Source organism: Bos mutus, chromosome 14 (genome assembly GCF_027580195.1).
Source record: "Bos mutus isolate GX-2022 chromosome 14, NWIPB_WYAK_1.1, whole genome shotgun sequence".
Taxonomy (NCBI): domain Eukaryota; kingdom Metazoa; phylum Chordata; class Mammalia; order Artiodactyla; family Bovidae; genus Bos; species Bos mutus.
In genome coordinates, this window is record NC_091630.1 from 4528780 (window position 1) to 4551427 (window position 22648).

General features: G+C 37.0%; 1 protein-coding gene across 5 annotated transcripts in view; it reads left to right on the plus strand.

Moving 5' to 3' along the window:
* Nucleotides 1–20522, plus strand: part of RALYL (RALY RNA binding protein like) — an 832191-nt gene extending 811669 nt beyond the window's left edge. For all 5 annotated transcript variants that reach the window (XM_070382900.1, XM_070382895.1, XM_070382896.1 and 2 more), the window contains one exon: nucleotides 19562–20522. Coding sequence is in view for 2 of the 5 variants with exons in the window: in XM_070382897.1 (XP_070238998.1) it covers nucleotides 19562–19596 (35 nt within the window). In the remaining 3 variants the exon portion in view is untranslated. The remainder of the gene's footprint in view (nucleotides 1–19561) is intronic.
* Nucleotides 20523–22648: the final 2126 nt, after the last annotated feature.

Consider the following 22648-nt stretch of genomic DNA (forward strand, 5'->3'; position numbering starts at 1 on the left):
GCTACTGCTGCTGCTGCTGCTAAGTCACTTCAGTCATGTCCAACTCTGTGCGACCCCACAGACGGCAGCCCACCAGGCCTCCCCATCCCTGGGATTCTCCAGGCAAGAACACTGGAGTGGTTTGCCATTTCCTTCTCCAATGCATGAAAGTGAAAAGTGAAAGTGAAGTCGCTCAGTCGTGTCCGACTCCTAGCGACCCCATGGACTACAGCCCACCAGGCTCTTCCGTCCATGGATTTTCCAGGCAAGAGTCCTGGAGTTGCTCAGTCACTCAGTCGTGTCTGACTCTTTGCGACCCCATGGACCACAGCACGCCAGGCCTCCCTGTCCTTGACCATCTCCCAGAAATGCTCAAACTCATGTCCATTGAGTCAGTGATGCCATCCAGGTGTTGGGGGAGTGTGTAATTTCTTTGGTTCTGTCTTGCCACAGCTAAAATTTGAAGTGGCAAACCAGTGTTACAGCTCGGTTACAGCTCAGTTTTATCTGGCAAGCAAAGAAAAATACATCCTCGAAGCATGAGGGTGGGCTGACCCAAAAAAAACGAGCAGAGAAGACAGAGGCTCAATCTTGGCTCCTCTTTTTATATGTTTTTCTCCTCCCTCTGAGCCTACCCTCTATAAACTGAGCTAGGTAGGAGGGCTGTTTCTTTCACGTGAGGTTCTCACTCCAGTCCTTGGACCTTCCTTTGTTCTATTTTTTTGTTCTATTTCCTTTGTCTTTTAGCCACTGCTATTTTGGACTCCTTTTTCCTCTTCTAACTACCTAACACAACCGTCTCATCCTCTGTCGTCCCCTTCTCCTCCCACCTTCAATCTTTCCCAGCATCAGGGTCTTTTCTTAATAAGTCAGTTCTTCGCATCAGGTGGCCAAAGTACTGGGGCTTCAGCCTCAGCCTGAGTCCCTCCAAAGAAATCCCAGGGCTGATCTCCTTCAGAATGGACTGGTTGGATCTCCTTGCAGTCCAAGGGACTCTCAAGAGTCTTCTCCAACACCACAGTTCAAAAGCATCAATTCTTCGGTGCTCAGCTTTCTTTATACTTCAACTCTCACATCCATACATGACTACTGGAAAAACCACAGCTTTGACTAGATGGACCTTTGTTAGCAAAGTAATGTCTTTGCTGTTTAATATACTGTCTAGGTTGTCTTTTCTTCCAAGGAGCAAGAGTCTTTTAATTTCTTGGCTGCAGTTACCATCTGCAGTGATTTTGGAGCCCAAGAAAACAAAGTCTGTTACTGTTTCCCCATCCATTTGCCATGAAGTGACTGGATGCCATGATCTTGGCGTTTTGAATGTTTCGTTTTAAGCCAGCTTTTTCACTGTCTGCTTTCACCTTCATCAAGAGGCTCTTCAGTTCCTCTTTGCTTTCTGCCATTAGGGCAGTGTCATCTGCATACCTGATGTTATATAGAATGAGGCTAACATTCTAGTTAGAGACATATTCTAAAACATATTCTTCAATCTGAACCTACTCCATAAAATTAATACAATCACTAGAGTATTCAATTAGTGGTTACTTGAGTGTTCATTGTTAAGCACTCCTTCATTATTTAAATTTTAACTTCCAAATTAAAAGGTCTACTTGGAATTCTCTGAAGAAAATGAATATGATAGATACTTTAGATAGAGGGCCTGTGAAAGGTGAATAGAAGTATAAGTACAAAGTGAATTCTGTTAGCCACCAGTAATCACCTAAATTTTACCTTTAATGAAACTAGTACTGAAAAATATGTGATATTTAAAGCTACTAAAATTTGGTAATTTTTTTTAATTTTTTAAAATTTTTATACAATTTTAAAGTGCTGCTTTCCTTTTACAGTTATTCTACCATATAGGCTGCATTCCTTATGTACAGTACATCACTGAGCCTATCTTTTTTTTTCTAATTGGAGGATAATTTCTTTACAATGCTCTGTTGGTTTCTGCTATACATCAACATATCAGCCATGGGCATACATATGTCCCCTCTCTCTTGAACCTCCCTTCCACCCCCCACCCCATCTCACCCCTCTAGGTTGTCACAGAGCTCCAGGTTGACCTCCCTTCATCATATATCAAATTCCCACTGGCTCTCTGTTTTACATGTGGTAATGTATATGTTTCAGAGAAGGCAATGGCAATCCACTCCAGTACTCTTGCCTGGAAAATGCTATGGATGGAGGAGCTAGTGGGCTACAGTCCATGGGGTCGCTCAGAGTCAGACACAACTGAATGACTTCACTTCCACTTTCATGCACTGGAGAAGGAAATGGCAACCCACTCCAGCTGTTCTTGCCTGGAGAATCCCAGGCACAGGGGCGCCTGATGGGCTGCCGTCTATGGGGTCACACAAGTCGGAGACGACTGAAGTGACTTAGCAGCAGCAGCAATGTACATGTTTGAATGCTACTCTCTCAGTTTGCCCCACCCTATCTTCCCCTGTTGTGTCCTCAAGTCTGTTCACTTTGCATTAATCTTATCATATGCCAAATAATTTGTGTCTCCCCACTACCCCTGTATCACCCTTCCCCTCACTGGTAACAGTTTGCTGTATTTTTTAGATTCTACATATGAGTGATATCACACAGTATTTTTCTTTCTCTATCTGACTTATTTCACTTAGCATAGCACCTTCTCAGGTCACGCAGTGGTTAAGAATCGACATGCCAATGCAGGAGATGCAAGAGACATCTGGGTCAGGAAGATTTCCTGGAGAAGGAAATGGCCACCCACCTCCAGTATTCTTGCTTGGACACTTCCATGGAGAGAGAAGCCTGGCGGGCTACAGTCCATGGGGTAGCAGAAAGTCAGACACGATTGAGTACCTCAGCAGGCGCACAGCACGAATACCCTCCAAAGATGGCGACATGGCTGAGCAGCATTCTTAAATACATATATGTCGCATCTTCTTTATCCGTGATCTTTTGATGGGCACTGAGGTTGCTTCCATATCTTGGCAATCATAAATAATGCTTCTGTGAACACTGGGGTGCATGCTTCTTTTCAATCTAGTGTCTTTGGTGTTTTTCAGATATATGAGCAGGAGTAGAATTGCTAGGTCATATGCTAGTTCTGCTTTTAGTTTTTTGAGGAACCTTCATACTGCCTTACATAGTGACTGCACCAATTTTCATTCCCACCAGCAGTGTGCACGAGTTCCTTTGCTTCACATCCGCACCAACACTTCTTAATGTTCTTTTTGATGACAGCCTTTCTAAAAGGTGTGAGGTGACATCTCATTGTGGCTTTATTTGCCTTTCTCTGATAATTAGTGATGTTGAGTATCTTTTCGTGTGCCTGTTGGCACTTCTGCATTTCCTCTTTAGAAAAAATGTTAGTTCTTCTGCTCATTTTTTAATTGAATTATTTGGTTTTGATGCTGAGTTGAACAGGCTGTTTATATGGGTTGAATATTAATCCCTTATTAATCATATCGTTTGCAAATATTTTCTCCCCTTCAGTAGGCTGTCTTTTAGTTCTGTCAGTGGATTTCTTTGCTGTGCAAAAGGTTTTATGTTTAATTAGGTTCCATTTGTTTATTTTTGCTTTTATTTCCTTTATTTTAGGAGACAGATCCAAAAACATATTGCTGCGATTTATGTCATAGAGTCTTCTGCCTATGTTTTCCTGTAGGAGCTTTATAGTATTGAGTCTTATATTTAGGTCTTTAATTCGTTTTGAGTTTATTTTTGTATGTGTTGTAAGAGAATATTCTAATTTCATTCTGTTACATGTAACTGTCCAGTTTTCTCAGCACCGCTTATTGAAGAGGTTGTCTTTCCTCCACTGTGTGTTCTTGCCTGCTTTCCCATAGATTAATTGCCCATAAGTGCGTGGGTTTGTTTCTGGACTGTCTTCTGTCCCACTGATCTATGCATCTGTTTTTGTGCTAGTGCCATACTGTTTTGATTGCTGTAACTTTAAAGTATAGTCTGAAGTCAAGGAACATGACTTCTCCAGCTCTTCTTTCTCAGTATTACTTTGTCTATTTGGAGTCCTTTGTACTTTCATATGAATTTTAAAATTGTTTGTTCTAGTTCTGTGCAAAATGCCATTGGTATTTTCATAAGAATACATTTAATCTATAGATTGCCTTGAATAGTATGGTCATTTTAACAATATTTAAATGACTGATACTTGTTCATGTAACAATCCGAGAGCCTGTTATATCTTTCCATCTGTTTGTGTTATCTTCAGTTTCTTTCATCAGCATCTTAAACCTACCTAAGGAGGCAAAAGATCTTTTTCTGTAAATTATAAGATACTGTTGAAACAAATATATAGTATTTTTAAGAAATAAAGGGCTTCCCTGATAGTTCAGTTGCTAAAGAATCTGCTTGCAATGCAGAAAACCCCAGTTTGATTCCTGGGTCAGGAAGATCCACTGGAGAAGGGATAGGTTACCCACTCCAGTATTCTTGGTCTTCCCTGGTAGCTCAGCTGGTAAAGAAACCACTTACAATGTAGGAGACCTGGGTTCAACCCTTGGGTTGGGAAGATCCCCTGGAGAAGGGAAAGGCTACCCACTCCAGTATTCTGGCCTGGAAAATTCCATGGACTGTATAGTCCATGGGGTCACAAAGAGCCAGATGTGACTGAATGACTTTCACTAATCTTTAAGAAATAAAAATAGTTTGAGGAAATGATATAAAGCATAAGAGAATCAAAAGAATGAATTTTATTATTTTATTAATAATTTTATTGATTATTAAAATTGATGCTTTTATTTCAATAACATAATTTTGAAATGTGTGAACTCATGTGCTTACTGAGTATGCTCAACAAAGCTTACTATATGTTTGTTAAAATGCTTCCATTTTTTCTGTCAGTCACTCATGAGAAATAAATAACTCACCGATTGCCTAGTAAGTGTAGATTTGCTTCATTTGACTTTTAAAGGATCATTTTAACTAGAATTACTTTCAGTTTAGGGGAAACATAGAGAATACAAATTGCATCTTGTAAAGGGGCCTTTTTTAAATACCCTGTAACCATGGAAATATCATTTTAGAGTCATAAAATTTTAACTAGACATAGTCCTGGTATCTAAAGCATCCTGTGTGCACCATGGCATATCAATGCAAATTCTATTAAATTCTCTGTGCCTTTTCACTGCTTACTGTTTTCAGATGGACAATTGTGTGTCAGTAAAGACTCCAGGCACTGAAGTGCATGTGAACGTGTTCACTGCGTTTGGTTAACAGCCAGGTGAAAATTAATGTCTTAAACCTTTCCTACCTATTTTATATTCAAAGATGTCCATGGAAGTAATTCATTTCATCCTGTTAAATAATGAATGTTGGATCCCTGGCACAATACTAATATATTCCTTCATTCTTCTGGCACTAATGCTATTGATACTAAATTTTTTTAATTATCATTTTATTCTTCTAGATGTGTATATTAGTAATAATTTCTTTTTCTATAATATCAAATCTATAAAACACTGAAAACTTCAGTTATGTTTTCTTTATTCTAAATCTAAAATGTTATTCACAAGTAATATTCTATCTGGAAATATCAGAAACTATTTCTTAGGTACATCAGGCAATTCATTCATCCACAGTTTTAAAGTATATTCAAATTACACATGATGATGTTCCAACACTTGTCTATTGGATGGGTTAATAAACATTTCCAGAAAGAGACAGTTAATTGTAGATATAACCTCCCATTGTCTTATACAAAGGTTGTTGAATTTATTGGCCTAAGAATTTTACCCACAAAATGACTAGTGCTTTTTTTTTTAAGTTTTGAATTTTAATGTTCCAAATATAGTTGATCTATTACCAAGTATTATAAACATAGGACTCTACTGACTTTTTATTGCTAGTTTTCAAAATATTGAGTGTAATAAACTTAAAAAACTTCAGAACAAAAATTTTAAAAGTAGTTAAATGACTGATCATTTGATAAATATCAGAGCCAAAAACTTGTGCTTGAGTAAGCTAAGAGAGTCATTAGCAGCAGTATTTCTGATGGAACTAATGTTACACCTTTTCAGGCTACACTGAATCTAATAATCTGTGACAGAAGAAATGAGAAAAGGTGTGAAAGCTTTTCATTAGATCAGAAATTGAAAGAAAGGGGAAAAAAGGTTTTTTTCAATTTGATTCATAGCTCAACTGACAGGGTCCCAGTGGAAAAGAAATTAATTGTCTAAATGGTGCCGACCTTTTACACTCCTTGCCCCATATTCTGGAAGTGAATTCCTAAATCTATTTGCCTGTGATGATATGAAGTTTATACCCAGGCAGCATTTGAATTGCAAAGGGCATCTTCACTTCACATTCCCCCTCCACAACCCAACCCCTCACCCCCACACCGTGTGCCTTTATTACGAAGCAGTAGGGGCCTGTGTCTCGCTGTTCCCCGTGCTTAAAACCCTGGCAAGAGCAAACCAGTCCACACCATCAGCCCTGCTCTGTCTCAGAGTCTCCCCTCACGAAACTCCACGGTCTCTCGGCTTGCTCTGAATATGGAAAAATGACAAGCTTCAGGGTAGCCTGGGATGAAATGAAAGTTCAGGCCTTCGGAGGACTGATAAGAATGCTTATCAGCTAGAACCTGATAAGTATTCTGGATACCTTGCCACATTTTTAGGAATACATATTAATAATGTGCAGTAACATTTCCTAAAAGCACACTTTGCTAACCCATGGTCTACTGGAAATAACATCTATAGCTGCTGCCATTTAAAGCTCTGTGAATTGGATAAGGTGTGGAATCTTTGGGGGCTTAATTATTTCAAAAATGTGGAAAAATAGCTTATCTTACTGAGGCAGAAAACTGAAAATGTGTGGTACAATATATACATACTCAGAGACACACATGCACACAGAGAGAGATTTTTATTTCATTCCAAGTCAAAAAATAAAAGAGGAAAAGGAAACTACTTTTTCCATTTTCATTTCCTTCCAGGAATAATAATGAGTTTTTCAATATATGTCATTTCATTTATTGCCTAAAATAATGTTGGGGAATAGGCATTTTATAAGTAACTGGTTTTAGAGAGTAACTTCCCTAAGGTCATCCTGATAATAAAGGCAGACTCAAAATTCAATAAACGTCTGTAAGATTCCAGTGACCGTAGATACTTTCACAGACTAGTGTTCACAGATGTTATTAATTTTAATCGGTGCTGTACCTTTATGATCCTTGATGACAATTTAACTTAATTTTAAAATTAAATTGACTTATCTTTTTAATGTAAAATAAACATATCTTTAAAACTAAACTTTAGTTCAGCTCAGTAAATGGAAAACCATATAATCCTTTTCATAAGTAAGGAATATCTTTTAAATAAATACAATGAAAAGACATGACTTTTTAAATTTAGTTTGTTGTTTTCATATGTTGAAAAATCTTGCATTCCTGTTTTTCTCTCTCACCCCCTCCCCTCTCTCACTGAAAACAAAGACAAAAAAATGTAGACAGTAGTAGAGAGATATCAGAATAAGCGTGAGCAGAAACTTTCTCTTTAATGCAATCAGAACTGTAAGAACACAGAGCGGGACAATTTTCTCATGATGCGAGTCAATGTCTCGAATGCACCTTCCCACCTAACAGCGTCTTGGGCACCTGCTGCCCTTTGCTTTCCGCTCTGAGAACAGGGAGCTCAGCCGTGCCGCCCTGCACTCCATGCTTGATGTGAGGATGACTGAATGACACTCTGATTGGCCATCACCCTCCTACAGTCATCTGCCTTGTAGTTTTCTCCTTGAAATTGGCAGAAATTTTACATGCAAATTGACTTGTTAGCTCACAGTAGGAGAGTATGCCAAATTTTACAGAATTTGATACTTTTTAATCACATGCATACCTTCTCATTTAAATACCTTGATGCATCTCATTCCTCTGGATTTTCTGTGTGCTCAAAATTTGCAATTTTTGTTCCTATAAAAAGCATTCAATGTCATCTCTTTTAAAATTTTTTTCTTAACTTTTACTATAAGAAAAATGTTAGTATGAATTGAAAAAGCTTAAATTATCATGGTATTTGTATAAAAAGTAATAACTATGAAGTCAATCTCAAATTTTATCCAGAATTTTAAATAGCCTTAAAATTTAAGCTTAATTTCATTTTCTAATCATTGAGGCCACATTTGAGCTCTGTAAATACTAATGCTAAGCAAGGACATTTTTCCTTGAACTATCTCTAAATCAAGTAACTATTTCTGAAAGTAAATTCTTCAGTGCTCAGTCACGTCGGACTCTTTGCTACTTCATGGACTGCAGCACGCCGGGCTTCCCCGTCCTTCACCATCTCCCGGAGCTTGTTCAGACTCATGTCCATTGAGTCAGTGATGCCATCCAACCATCTCATCCTCTGTCGCCCCATTCTCCTGCCCTCAGTCTTTCCCAGCATCAGAGTCTTTTCCAATGATTTGACTCTTCGCATCAGGTCCAAGTATTGGAGCTTTAGCTTCAGCACCAGTTCTTCCAATTAATATTTAGGGTTGATTTCCTTTAGGATTGAATGGTTTGATCTCCTCGCAGTCCAAGGAACTCTCAAGAGTCTTCTCAGCACCACAGTTTGAACACGTCAGTTCTTCAATGCCTAGCCTTCTTTATGGTCCAACGCTCGCATCCATACATGACTACTGGAAAAACCATAGCTTTGACTATGAGGACCTTTGTCGGCAAAGTGATATCTCTGCTTTTTAATACACTAAGTTTGTCATAGCTTTTCTTCCAAGGAGTAAACATCTTTTAGTTTTGTGAATGCAGTCACCATTCACAGTGGTTTTGGAGCCCAATAAAATAAAGTCTGTCACTGTTTCCAGTTTTTTTCCATCTATTTGCTGTGAAATGATGAGACTGAATGCCATGGTCTTAGTTATTTAAATGCTGAGTTTTAGGCCAGCTTTTTCAACTCTCCTCTTTCACCTTCATGAAGAGGCTCTTTAGTTCTTCTTCACTTTCTGCCATAAGGGTGGTGTCATCTGCGAACCTGAGGTTATTGATATTTCTCCCAGCAATCTTGATTCCAGCCTGAGCTTCATCCAGCCCAGCAGGAAAATAAATTAGGTTGAAGATGTTCACCATAAAATTGATGTCTTTCCTATATGAGATATAGTATTTTCTTATGGAATATTTTCCTCAGATAAAATTAGTTACTTCTTTTCACAACTCAATGGGTTTAGCCAATGAAATGATTATACTAAAATAGTTAATAATGGGTAGCTTTATCACCTTATAGTTATGTAGCCATTGATAGTGCTATAAAAATAAAAAATGATACAGAAGTCCAATTACAAAATACCATTATCTATGACCCTCTTAAATAAAGTTTATTTATTTAAAATGTTTTAAGGTTATGTACAAATAAGTAAATATTTGTAATTCTTCTTTGTGACTCAGAAGCCAATTTCCTGTATTCTTTTATTTGCCTACATTGTTAGCATAAAAATAGAGAATCTGCAGAATAGTGTCATAAACGCCTTCTCTATTGGCTTCCGAGTACTCATCTACCAAAACCCCACTAGACAAAAGGCAGCTTCTGAGGCCTGAAGAAACCAGCAAGTCATTGGGGACATTCTGTCTGAAACTTCATCTGAGCCATTGTTTTCCCAGCACCTTCCATTGAGAACACACTTTTTTTTTTTTTTTCTTTTTTTTAAGATTTCTTTTATTTTATTTTTTAACTTTACAATATTAGTATCAACATGACTCCGCCATAGGTAGACACAAGAACATGCATTTTTAGAGGATGTTTTGTGCGGAGAGCACATTGTTGCCTACACTCAGACATGAGCCACCTATTCTTTGATGTTTATTCCAAACCACGTATTTATTTCAGTTTGGCCTTCAAACAAGGGCCACAGTGCGATTCTGGACTGGATTTATTTTACCCCTTTCAGTAAGAGCCCGGGTAGGTGACTTTCTTTCCTTATTTCCTCAGACTTCTCTCCATTAAGATTTGTGCATTTGTGAAATGCTATAGAAATCATTTATAGTTTCACATGTACATAGCAGTTGTAGGAGATATTGCATTCATGTGCCAGGTAATAGCACAGAGGGATGACTCAGCAATAAACACCAGGTATAGGTGATAATTACAGAGAGCCAGGCAGACGCAATGCCCTTCCTCTTTAACACAGCACAGTTTAGTGGTCATGAGTCTTTCCTAGGTTTCCAAAGTCAAAGCCGATGAACAGATGATGATACTGCCTTCTGTTCAGGTCCATAAAGTGTGATTTCTTAGAGGAATCTAATTATAAAGGAAAAAATCATTTCCAATAAAAATTGGGGACACATTTGTTTACAGAACTCTTCCAGAACTCAGCTTATCTTATTTCATCAATTTATTGAATTAAAATGCTCCAAGCTCTTATTTATCTTGACCCATACCAGAATGATCCTATAATTGATACTATTTCTAAATTCTACATTCTCTGATAGTATTAAAAAGAAAACAGAGGTAAGTGAGCTGGTATCCAAAACCTATTTCAAAAAGGCACGAGTAGGCAGTGTGATATAAATTTGTCCTATGAGACAAAGTCCAGTCTCCTCAGGCAAGGACTCTGAGATCTCTCTGAATTATTCAGGCTTGTATTAGATCCAGCATAATTTGAGTGCCAAGAGTATTTTCACAGTGTTCCAAAGCTTTAAACCTTAAGATTTTTTAATTAACTGAATTTCTCAAATATTGATAAAAACACTTTATTAATAAAATAATAGTATAATTATTTCTTTTACATTACTATTTCACTTGCTCTCTCAGATTAATTTTGCTCAATTTTAAAATTGAAGATATTTTATTATGTTCTAATTATTTGACAAGTATATACAGTAAATTTAATTAAATTAAATGAAAATTGTTAAGTAACCATGAAAACCTTTCCCTAGCTATTCGGAATGGTTGTGAATTAACTATGTTATTGTCAAGGGCTTTTAAATTTCAACCTCTAAACCAATCAATTCTAAATCACATTTAAGTTATATATAAAATAATTTTTAAAATATTTCTTCTTGTGTGCCAAAAGCAGTTACTCAAAGAACCGTAGAAAGCAATAAAATGTGTAAAATTTCAAAGTTCATAATAATCTTAGCATTAATCAGCTTTTGGCTTCTAGCATTGGAATTAAGCAATTTGGAGTATTATCCTAAAATTATCATTATCTTTTACCAGCATTGGGAGTAACTAATGGTTGTTAGACACTATGTAATTAGCATGAGAAATCAGAAATCAGTGGATGATCAAATACAAGTTATGGGCCAAATAAGATTACTATGATTTATCAATTCAGCTACTCAAATATGATTGTCAGTGAGCCCAAAACACAATCATAATTATCTTCAGAAAGTATCAGAGGACAGTTTTGAAAGAATTAAGAGAAATATTAATGTGTTACTTTGTGTAACAGAACATTCAAGCTCTGGTAAATCATATAATTCAGCAATTATTTTTCAGTATTTAATTAAATTTTTACAGAGACATTTTAAATAAAACTTGTAATCCACATTAGATAATTTTACTCTGCAGTTAAACATTCTTTTTTTTTAATCAAATGTATTTTTACAACATAAAAGGTCTCCTTTAGACAGATGCCTAAAGTAAGATTTTAATTTAAATGATTTGAATTAATCCAAGGCAGAACTTTAAAAAAATCCAAACAGAGAAAGGTAGGCTGTATACGAATCCTAGTACTTTCTCAGTAATCCCGTCTCTTTTACCCGACTCACCATCAGAACACCAGTGTATTTTCATATCCCAGTTGAGATCACCTCTGCTAAAATTAATATCGTGCCCAGTCTGAATCTGCCTGCAATGCAGATTGGGTTCGATCCCTGGGTTGGGAAGATCCCTGGACGAGGAAACTGCAAGGCACTCCAGTTTTCTTGCCTGGAAGATCCCACGTACAGAGGAGCTTGGCGGGCTGCAGTCCACGGGGTCCCAGAGAGTCAGACACGACTGAGCATGCACACGCCTGACTCCCACTGTCCTGCTCACAGCTAGGCAGGATAGGACGCTACTGAAAGCACCACTCCCAAATAAAGCACTGCGGGTTTGATTTAGTCAAGACACTCACTGTCGGATCCAAGGATAAGTGACTAACATGAGGATGATTCTTGCCCAGTGGTTTGTAATTAAAATCAAACGGGAACATACTTAAAGTGGTCTATGAACTTTTACACACTATATACACAAAATTTATTATATTGATTGTTGTCCATGCCCATCTTAACCCAGTCCCAGATACTAAGAATAGCCCAAACACAATCAACTTGCTTGGGACAAATTAAGGGAGTCTTGGATAAGTAATTCAGATGCCACAGATTGTAAGACATTCTTGTTTTTCTTACTGTAAGCGTATTCATTGCTCCAAGTTTACTCTAACAACTGGATCATACTTTCTTCCTGGGAACAAATGGGGTCCACACATAGAAATGAATAAGTGAATCAAAACAGATTCCTGCCCTATTGTTTTGTCTAATACCAGTCCACTCCCCGCAGAGCTGGTCTCTGCCTTCCTCTCTCTTACTGTTTTGGAGAAATGACCTTGAATTTCTGTCCCATGGATGGGATCCTCCTGGTACCTCTCTACCTCTCAAATTCGGTCTGGCTGTCTGATCTTACCACACTCTCTAGGTTTTGTCTCAGTAGATAGCGCAGCCAACTAGCAGATTGAGACTCAAAGAGGCGAGTTCTCTTCTCCCCACTCTCACCCGCAAATGGAGCAGGACACTGTGAGGTGAAGAGCTCTGTGCCCGCCAGCAGTGGCTACCAGGGAAAGCCCTCCTGCCTTGGCTGGGGAGTCAGGCCAGGTCCTCCTCCACTCACGAGTCACTTCTTAACCGTTCCGTTACTCTGGTTCACTAATGCTTCTGGGGTGACCATCGAGAAGAACTGTATGGCTCCTGATAATGTTGCATCCTATCACACTAAACAAATTGTTTACTGTGGTAAACAATGAACTAATGAATCCAAAAGAAGATGATATCTGCCTCTTATTTGAACATTATTTGTGATTTCAATTAAATGACGTGGACTCTAGAAACACAAATGATCTGTGTGTCTAGATGTAAAAACCATTACTGCGCTAATGTATTTGTTAGAGACAGCAGCAATTAGATACAAAATGATGCATTTAACTCTGAAGAGAGTTTTTTAGAAATCACATACAGTAAGCCATGTCCCAAACCAAATATCCATAAAGAAAATGGCATTTTTAATTGTCATTTTACATTAGCACAGTATTTTCAGCTCAATATCAAAAACTATATTTTACCTATGCCATCAGTGTCATAAACTAAAATATGAATGTCATAAGTTTGGCAGTCACTTTATAATATTTGTAAGAACACAAGTTATTTGGATTTGGTAAATTTAAATTAACATTAATCTTGTTTTCTTTTTCCTTTTCTGATGGTTTTATAATATTGCTTTCTATTTTTCTTCATTTTGTAAGAGAGGACATCAAACATCTGAGCATTACCTTTGTAATAAATCCAATGATTTTATAGAAAATGATTGATTTTGCTACTCTTTTCATCTTTCCATTTGGCATGAAATAAAGCCTAAGGATCTGGATATTTGTGAACCACTGTAATATAAACAGCTAGGGTTTTGTCTCATGGTCATACTTATTTGATGAATGTTGAAAGACAGATGGAGCATAAGATAAAGATATGGGAATATGGACAGAATAATGAGTGTGGATTATAAAGCTGAACTGTTAGGAATTGGAGGTAAAAACAAGTAAGGAGGAAGGAAATGGGATGGAGACAGGAAAGAAGCCGTAAGAGTGACCAGGTAGCGCAGCCAGAAGACGGTTGGCCAGCGGAGTCCTGACTTACCGAGAATCACTGGAGTTAGTGTGAGCTATAGGTCGGTCATCTGTTGCACCCAACTTAAATGCTTGCCGGTAGTTAGACAACTGAAGCAGAACTCCCACCAGAATAACTGTACCAGCTTGTAACATCTCTCAAGCTCCCTTCAGACTCCCTTTCTGCCTTTAATCCCCTAGTGGGATTTCTGAGTTTACTATTTAATTATCCTACTCAGCCCCGGTCACCAGGATTAGAGGCTGTCAGCCTCTAAGACTCACATAGTAGAGCAGCTGCGTTCATTTGTAGACGCAGCAGTGAGTTACTGCCCTCTTGGTTTTCATATGATTGTGGATCTTCTGCTGTGGTTCTTTCACTTTGAAGTACAATGCAATTTTGGCCCCAGAGTTTATCAATCAAAGGTAACTTTTGATTTATAATAAACAATCACTGCTGGGATTCTGTTTATATTATTTAGAAATTTGGATTGAATTGGATCCCAGTTGTAATAAGGGATTTGTAAAAGCCAGATGTATTCACATTGCTTATAAAAAGTGGATAGTTGAATAATTACTCAGTAAACACGATTAGTGGTGACAAAAATATAGATTATTCCTGCTCATGAGAACTGCTTTTCCATAAAATGTTACATAGCTTCCATTACTCACATTTTCTTTTAACTTTTTTGCTTTTATAGAAATACAGATTATCTATATTTATTTATTATAATCTCAATTCAAAAAAGATTTCTGACATGAATGAAAGACTATTTCTTTAAAGTATGTTTTTGTGGTAGAGTTTTAAATAAGGTGTATTTATGCAATATATTGCTGTACTTATTTTATTTCAAATATATTAATTCATGAGGTTCAAAATTAAATGTGCTTTCCCTGTAGATTAATACTCTCCTTTTCAACTTTGTCGAATAGAAGTAAATTGCTTGGTTCAATACAAACTAAGCCCGCATGAGTGGCTGTTTTTCTTGTTTTTCAGAAATAGGAGACACTAAGAGTTGAAAAAGCATTCATCATCAGGAGAATTTATTTTAAAAGCATCCAAGCTCCTATACAGCCAGTAGATAAATTATCCACTATTCAACAGAAGGAAAGCACAATTAGTTTCACATTATACTAAACAAATCAGCTCTTTAAGTGACAGTCATTTTTGAGAAAAAGGCCGCAAGAATATCATAGTTGCTCCCTTTCTCCCGTGTCTTTAGAAGCAAACAACTAGTCTTTTCTCAGACTACAGTTCTATGGGAAGCAGGGTGAATATATTTTGCTGTTGGTTTAGATAAGGAGAATTATATTCATGCCTTGTATCCATATGGTTAATAACACCCACTTCATGTAATCTGCCATCACTTAACCTGAAGAAGCACGATTAGTAAACTTTGCATACACAGCTACTGCAGCGATTTTAAGCAACTTCCATCTGTAATAATGAAGTGGTCAATGGAGGTCTTGGAGGAAAGAGTGCAGTGCAAGCATATAGCCTCATGCACACAGAAATCATCCGTCAAAACCCCCAAACCACAATGCCTTAAGCTTGCAAGTCAGCCATAGCTCAGTTGTAAAAGAATCTGCCTGCAATGCAGGAAACCCCAGTTCGATTCCTGGGTCAGGAAGATCCACTGGAGAAGGGATAGGCTACCCACTCCAGTATTCTGGGGCTTCCCTTGGGGCTCAGCTGCTAAAGAATCCGCCTGCAATGCAGGAGACCTAGGTTCCATCCCTGGGTCAGGGAAGATCCCCTGGAGAAAGGAAAGGCTACCCCCTCCTATTCTGGCCTGGAGAATTCCATGGACTGTATAATCCATGTGGTCTCAAAGAGTCGGAGAGGACTGAGCAGCTTTCACTTTTCACTTTTATCCTTCTATAGGCTAAGTTTAAATTTATTTATTAAGGTATTCATTCCACATTTATAAGGGATAATTTTTGATACATGTACATAAGAAATGTACAAAATGTCTTTACACCACACAAAAAGTAGCACATTGAGTTTGATCCTTAAGTTCAAGATTTCATTGTCTCTTTTCATGTAAATGCACACAGCCTGGAACTACATAAAGAACATGTAGAATGATGTCTTAATTTTTTAAAATACATATATATTTTATCAGTAAGGATATAATGTATATTGTGTGAGGAAGAAGATAAGAAGAAAAAGAAAGTGGGACTAAGGGAAAGAAGCAGAGAGAGAGAGAATGTCAAAACATTAAAATGCACTTAAGCCTAACCCATGCAGTTTCTTTCCTGGTGATATAAGTTTTTTCTATGCTTTGACTGGAGAAAAGATTATTAAGGGTATATATTTTGTTATTTTTAGTTGTTTAATTTATGAAAGCTTTAAAATGAAAATGGTTAGGCATTAATTATTAGGATTATAAGTAGAGCAAATTTTACAAAGTACTTCTAAGAATTCTTTGAAAAATGATTGTCCCTGATTAATTAAATGTTGTAAATGACACTTGTAAATTTAACATATTGTTTATCATGTTTTTAAGTACTTTAATTGTCTGGTTTAACAAATAAAATCTTTCTGAGAATTAAATAATTCTTAAAATCTAATAAGTTAAATATATGATGTCCTAAATTTTTCTTAGACTGTCCAGTATCACACTTGAATATAAGATATGGATATAAGACAGATCACAAAACTGAAATATTAAGTCTCAATTTTTAACTGCAAATTCTAAGACAAAGTCATATGGCTGTCACATTAATAGACTAAATTACTTTAAATAACACATGTTTACAGTACCAAATGTTCACAGACTTCATAACACAAAAATATTATGGAGACCACATAATATAATGGAGACCACAAAATAATATGGAGACCACATTTTCTTAGCACAAAAATATAACACAAAAAAATTATAACATACTATGATTTCTGTTCCTGTAAACATATTCAACTCTAAGTCTTCTTAGAACTAAAAGGAATGTCCTCACTAAGGAAGATGACATCCAGTTAACTAAAGTCTTTGAGACGCACATCTGCTCTTGAGTGTGAAAGGCACATGCCCACGAAAGAAGAGAAAATACCTTCCAGGCTCCCTGAGTTCCTTTCAGCCTGGGAGCTTGACTGGACACGTGACATAAAGCTGCTGATGTCCAGGGCCATTCTCACCACCTCAACTGCTTTTTCAGTCTTTTTCATAATCTCTGTATCACAGGCCTCAAAACTTTAGTAGAAGGTCAAGTTCCCGGGTTCTCCGGCCACTCGTAGGTGTCAGTAACTACCGGAAAAGCAGCCTGTGTGCGTGCCCAGCCAGCCCTCACTCAGCCTCACGAGATAGGGCTTTGGTCTGCAACATTTTCTTACTGAGAAGTAAAGAGCCCACAAAGCTTTTGTGAGCCTCACAGCTTTGTACGGAAATATTGGACTGGCCAAAAAATTCCTTTGGTTTTTTAAGTAAAAATAAGAGACACATTTTTCATTTTCATCTAGAACTTTGTTTTGTTCCATTACCTTCTGCCATTTTTCAGCCGACTTCATAATTCCAAAATCTTCCTCAAACTTATCTTTTTGAGCAAAGAATCATCTTCCAGATAATTGAAATTGTTTTTCCTTTAAGAGAATTTTGCAAAGACCAAAATAAATGGACATCCAAAGATGCCATGTCTGCTTGATACAGCAAATGAATCAGAACTTCCAAGCCAAGCTGTAAGGGTTTTTCCCTGGTCATCAAAGAAACATGTGGTCTTGCGATATCCTGATGGAGGAGTATGCATTTTCTGTTGACTAATTCCAGATGCTTTTCATGGAGTGATGTTCTCAGTTGGTCTAATTGGGAGTGTACTTGTTGGAATTAATTGGCTTTCTGGAAGGAGCTCAAAATAGAGGACTCCTTTCCAATTCCACCATATTCACAACATTACCTTCTTTGGATGAAAACCTGCCTTTGGTGTGGTTGGTGGTGGTTCACTTGGCTTGTCCCATGATCTCTTCCATTCCACATTATTGTACAGTATCCACTTTTCATCACTTGCCACAATTAGTTTCAAAAATGGAACATTTTCGTTACGTTTCAATAGAGAATCATATATGGAAATTCTGTCAAAAAGGGTTTTTTTGCTTAACTTATGTGAAACCCAAACATCAAAGTGATTAACATACAAAGCTGATGCAAATGCTTTTCAGCGATACTTTGAGTATGCTGGCTATCTCCACTGTGGTGTAACTTTGATAGTTCTCAATGAATGTCTCGATTTGATCGCTGTCAGCTTCAACTGGTCTCCTTGACCTTAGAGCATCGTCCAGCAAGAAATCTCTAGCACAAGATGTCACAAACCACTTTTGACATGGTTTGATCAGTCACAGAACCGTCTCTATACACTGCACAAGTTTTTTCTTGCATTTCAGTTGCATTTTTAACATTCTTGCAATAATAAAGGATAATATGCCAGAAATGCTGCTTTATTTTTTCATCTTCAATATTAAAATGGCTACACAAAAAATTCACCAGTTTTGATACAGTTTTTTTTTTAATGCACAATGATATCCCAGCTGTCACAATACAGTCTAACAAAATTGTTTTCAATGAAGTTAAAGGCAATGAAAGGCAACTAGAGCCAGCTTACAGCGGGGGATGAATGAATGAACTTTTTGGCCAACCCAATACTTTTCTGGCTTTAAGTTAAATAAGTGTTCCTTTGTTCTGCTTAAAGGTGTAAAGCAGTGGTCCTCGGACACGCATCTATTTTCTAGCACTTCAGACTCCATGAGGGCGGGCTCCGGGTCATTTTCAGGCAGCAGCGGGGATACACGTAGATAATTTGCCCTCCATCCACTCTCCGGGAGACGTGCTAACTGTAGGGACCACACGGTTAGAGCTGTAAAGGGTCATCCCATCCAAAGCTTGATCACATCAGGTTTTGCTTGACAACCTTGATACCACAATACCAAGACAAAAAGTTTGGAGTTCTCCCCTGGGATTGATAACCAGGAGCGCTGCTAGGTATATTGATAACAGATGTATGATGTTCCTCTCAACAGCAACTCCCATCCTAATTGATTTGCTTGTCTTTGACTCTAAGACATAGGTTTCCCATCTAACACCAAAAAAATCTTTGAAGTTGATGGATAGTGGGTTTAGTTATATATTTTACCTGAACAGAAAGACCTCAAACTTGATAGGATTGTAGAATAAATAATTGCCCTCTCCACTAGTCTAAATAGTCTTGCATTATTTTATCTCCATATTCATATTCGATTTCTCAATTCAGTTCTTCAGCCAATTGAATTTTTCACTCTTAAATGGTTTCCTAGCTCATGGTTGCACCCCGACTCTTTCACTGTCCTTCCTGCCTCTAGATTCCTTCTTTTGTAACCAACATTGCGTAACTCAGATCAGATCCCTGCATTGATTTTTTCTCCAATCCTAAGAATATGAGGCTTAGGAATGCGCTCTTAAAAGCCTTTTCCAGGTGAAAAATACTCCATGTTCACTCTTTAGGGGCAATAAGGGGTCCTGAGCAGCTCAGACCTCTTAGCCTAGATCTACTTGTGGTTCTCTTCTGACCGTGACAAATAATTGAAAAATAATTGTTGGTCTCAATCAGTAAATCAACTGGATTAAAAAAAAAAATCATTTCATGCTATAAACATAAATAATTTTAGTGTTGTGTACAACAAAGGATCTGAGAACTTAAAGCTTCTCAGAAGTATTTATCCTAGAGATCTAAGACTCCTTTTGTCTTTTGCCTCATTAAGCCTTAAAATCTAACTTATATATCTTTGCATGCTATCAGCAATGAAATAAAAATTTCTGTATTTTAAATAATTTTTCTTTCTCAGTTTCTACAGATAAAGTGATTTCAAGTAATGAATGACGCCATCAAAGCAGAAAAGAGAAACTGTGAAAACCCCCAGAAATGTGAAAGGAGGTTTCCTACAGGATAACAGCATCTTCGGTTCAGTTTATAAAAACCCAAATTAATAAAATGGACAGTATTGTTCAATTTTAGAAATTCCATTTCTTCTATGTTCTAAGCTGTATAATTGTCAGGTTTTTATGGTTTAGATTGTAAATGTGTTCTTCCCTTTGCTAATTATTTTTTTTTTTTAAGTCTTAAAAGTCTTAAAATGTGAAGGACATTTATGAATGGTAAGGGAGACACTGTATACAAATGTATATTTGTAAAAGCTATTTTTATGATTAGCATGTTTTACTGTTGATCATATATAAAAGTCAGGTGATATTGCAATTATAAACTTAAAACTTATTTCCAACAATGTCATGTAAGAAAAGATACATTGTATGCTAGTTTTTATAATTTATTTTTAACTTATAGTTTAAAGGACTTCAGATCATAATGATAAAATACTTGAAAAATTGTATTTCTGCCCTCAATAAGCACCATTTTTATTAATAAAGAATGCAGATATTTCAGATGTGATTCAATAGTTAAAGGATTGTTGGTTTGACCTGTAATTAAATTGAGCATCCTCTGCTTAACTGAACTGAAATGATCCAATTAATACCCAATATTTCAGTCTGGGTAGGAGATCCCATGGATGGATTTTAATGCCAATACAGATGAGAACTAGATTGGCAAGGAAGATTGTTCTGCCTTTGGATCCAAAAGTTCAAATTAGTGCATACATCACTTCATTCCATCTCCTATTACTAAGGATTCTCCATTCCCTGGCGTTGCAAGTGTTTTCCAAATGCCCTTAGCTGGTGTCTTGTCCTGTGGAAATGGAAGAAACCATCTTCACAGACTAGGAGAATTAAGTGTATAATTTCTTAATAAATACTGCTTCTTTTAAAACAAAGTTGGTGTGTATCTTTCTTTTGGGGTGCATTTAGTTTTAATACTCAGTTTGAATTTTTAAGTCATTTGTAATGTCACAAAATCAGTGCAATAATGAAAGCAGCATAACCTTATTAATATGCAGATTACATGTTCTATATGCCTACATGTTATATGGGATGACATATTCTGGAGCACATTAATTTGGTATGTAATAGAAAGTCAGAGGGCCCTCAACCATGACTGAAGGAACAGTATGGTTTATATTTCTAGAAAGCATATTTTTAATCCAAATACAGAATTTTGAGACAGTATTTCAGGATAGAAGGAAAAACTGCTTGAATATAGGTATTTATGTTCTGCCCAACTAAAATTCTGCTACTAAATGATTGTCAGCTCATCATCAAAGAGCAGATAGAAAACATGCAACCTATAACCTCACTTATAGGCTTAAGGCCACTTTTTTCAAAGAAGTTGAGCATCTAAAATCATCTTTGTGGGTTTTCTTTTATTTTTCTACTTTAATTTCACTAAGGTGTGTAATCCTCTTTCTCTGTCTTTTAATTGTAAACTAATACAATCTTACACAATTTCATCCAACAAAGAATATTAAAAAAAAAAACAAATTTTGAAGAACAAAAGGAACTCTGTTATTAAAGAAAATAAATATATTGCATTTTCCTATTTAAAGTGTTTAACAATTTGCCCACTACAACCTAGAGGCTGGATCAGGAATACGTTTCCTTTTTAAGGAAATGTGAAAGCCACAATGTAGTATACTGGTTTTAACCGTAATGGAGTATTGGAGATTTTATCATTGTTGTGTTTTAATTCTGAAGCTGCAAAGAGCCTGTGTATGCTTCTGTAATGGGCTTTCCTGGTGGCTCAGACAGTAAAGAATCTGCCTGCAATACAGGAGACCTGGGTTCAATCCCTGGGTTGAGAAGGTCCCCTGGAGGAGGGCATAGCTACTCACTCCAGTATTCTTGCCTGGAGAATTCCATGGAGAGAGGAGCCTGGTGGGCTACAGTCCATGGGGTCACAAAGAGTTGGACATGACTGAGCGACTAAGAACAACACACTTCTGTAAGAGAATAAAATCAACAAAGTGATTTCATAGTTTGCTGCCAAGCAGATGTGTTTGCCTGGCATAATCTGATGCTCCAGAAAGGGACTGTTGCAGGTACTGTCTGCTAGGAAAATACTCATGTGTATATTTTCCCAAATTTACCATTTGTCTGTCCTCATAGTAGTCAATAAACAGTGTAGCATCTATATAATTTATTATTATAAATTAAGGATGGTACACTTTCTCAGATATTCATTAACTGCTCCCAAAGTAAAATGAATAATTCAAATGTATGAAATAATTCTTTGTTGTTGGAATTGATTTTCTCCACACAGGCTTTGAAATATAAAACCATGGGTCTTCTTCTTTATTCACTACCCATTCCTGGCTTAGGAATTTCCTTTGATGACAAGGATGGAACAAAATATACACCAGATCAACAAAATATAGATTATGAGGGATTATGATCCCTGAAGGTTCAGTTAACAAGGAAGGTTTTAATAAGGAGAGGAGTGTGGACTCCTAACTCAGATAACGTCAGTCTCATGGAAAAGAAAAGTGGCGTTTCTCAATGCAGTCAAGAAAACATATGGGGCCACAGCCCCACTGCCCGGGAGTTAGGTAGACTGGGCACTGGTGATAACGGAAAGGGGAAATTCCAAGTTTGCATCCACCTGCTTCAACACAAGAATAGTTTTCAAGCAGAAATACACATAAAAATGATAGAAGTGAAACAGAAGGTGAGAAGAAACTACTTTAAATGGATTGAAGTTCAGAAAACAGGAATCACAAGAGCAAATGCCTGCAGAGGCCTGATAGGAAATACAAACGCAGGAATCAGGCCTGAAGTAAGTCAGCAGACCTTCAAGCAGCCATGAAGATGAGGAGACCCAGTGGCTGTCTAATTCAGAAATGCAGACCTGGATTCACCCGTTTTCCTGATGTTTCCAGAGGAGGCAGACATCCGGAGTTTTAAATGAGATTTTCTATTTTCTTTTGCTTTAAAGTGAATATGAATGAAACTGTACCTAGGATTTAGTAGTTCCGAAACAAAGCAAA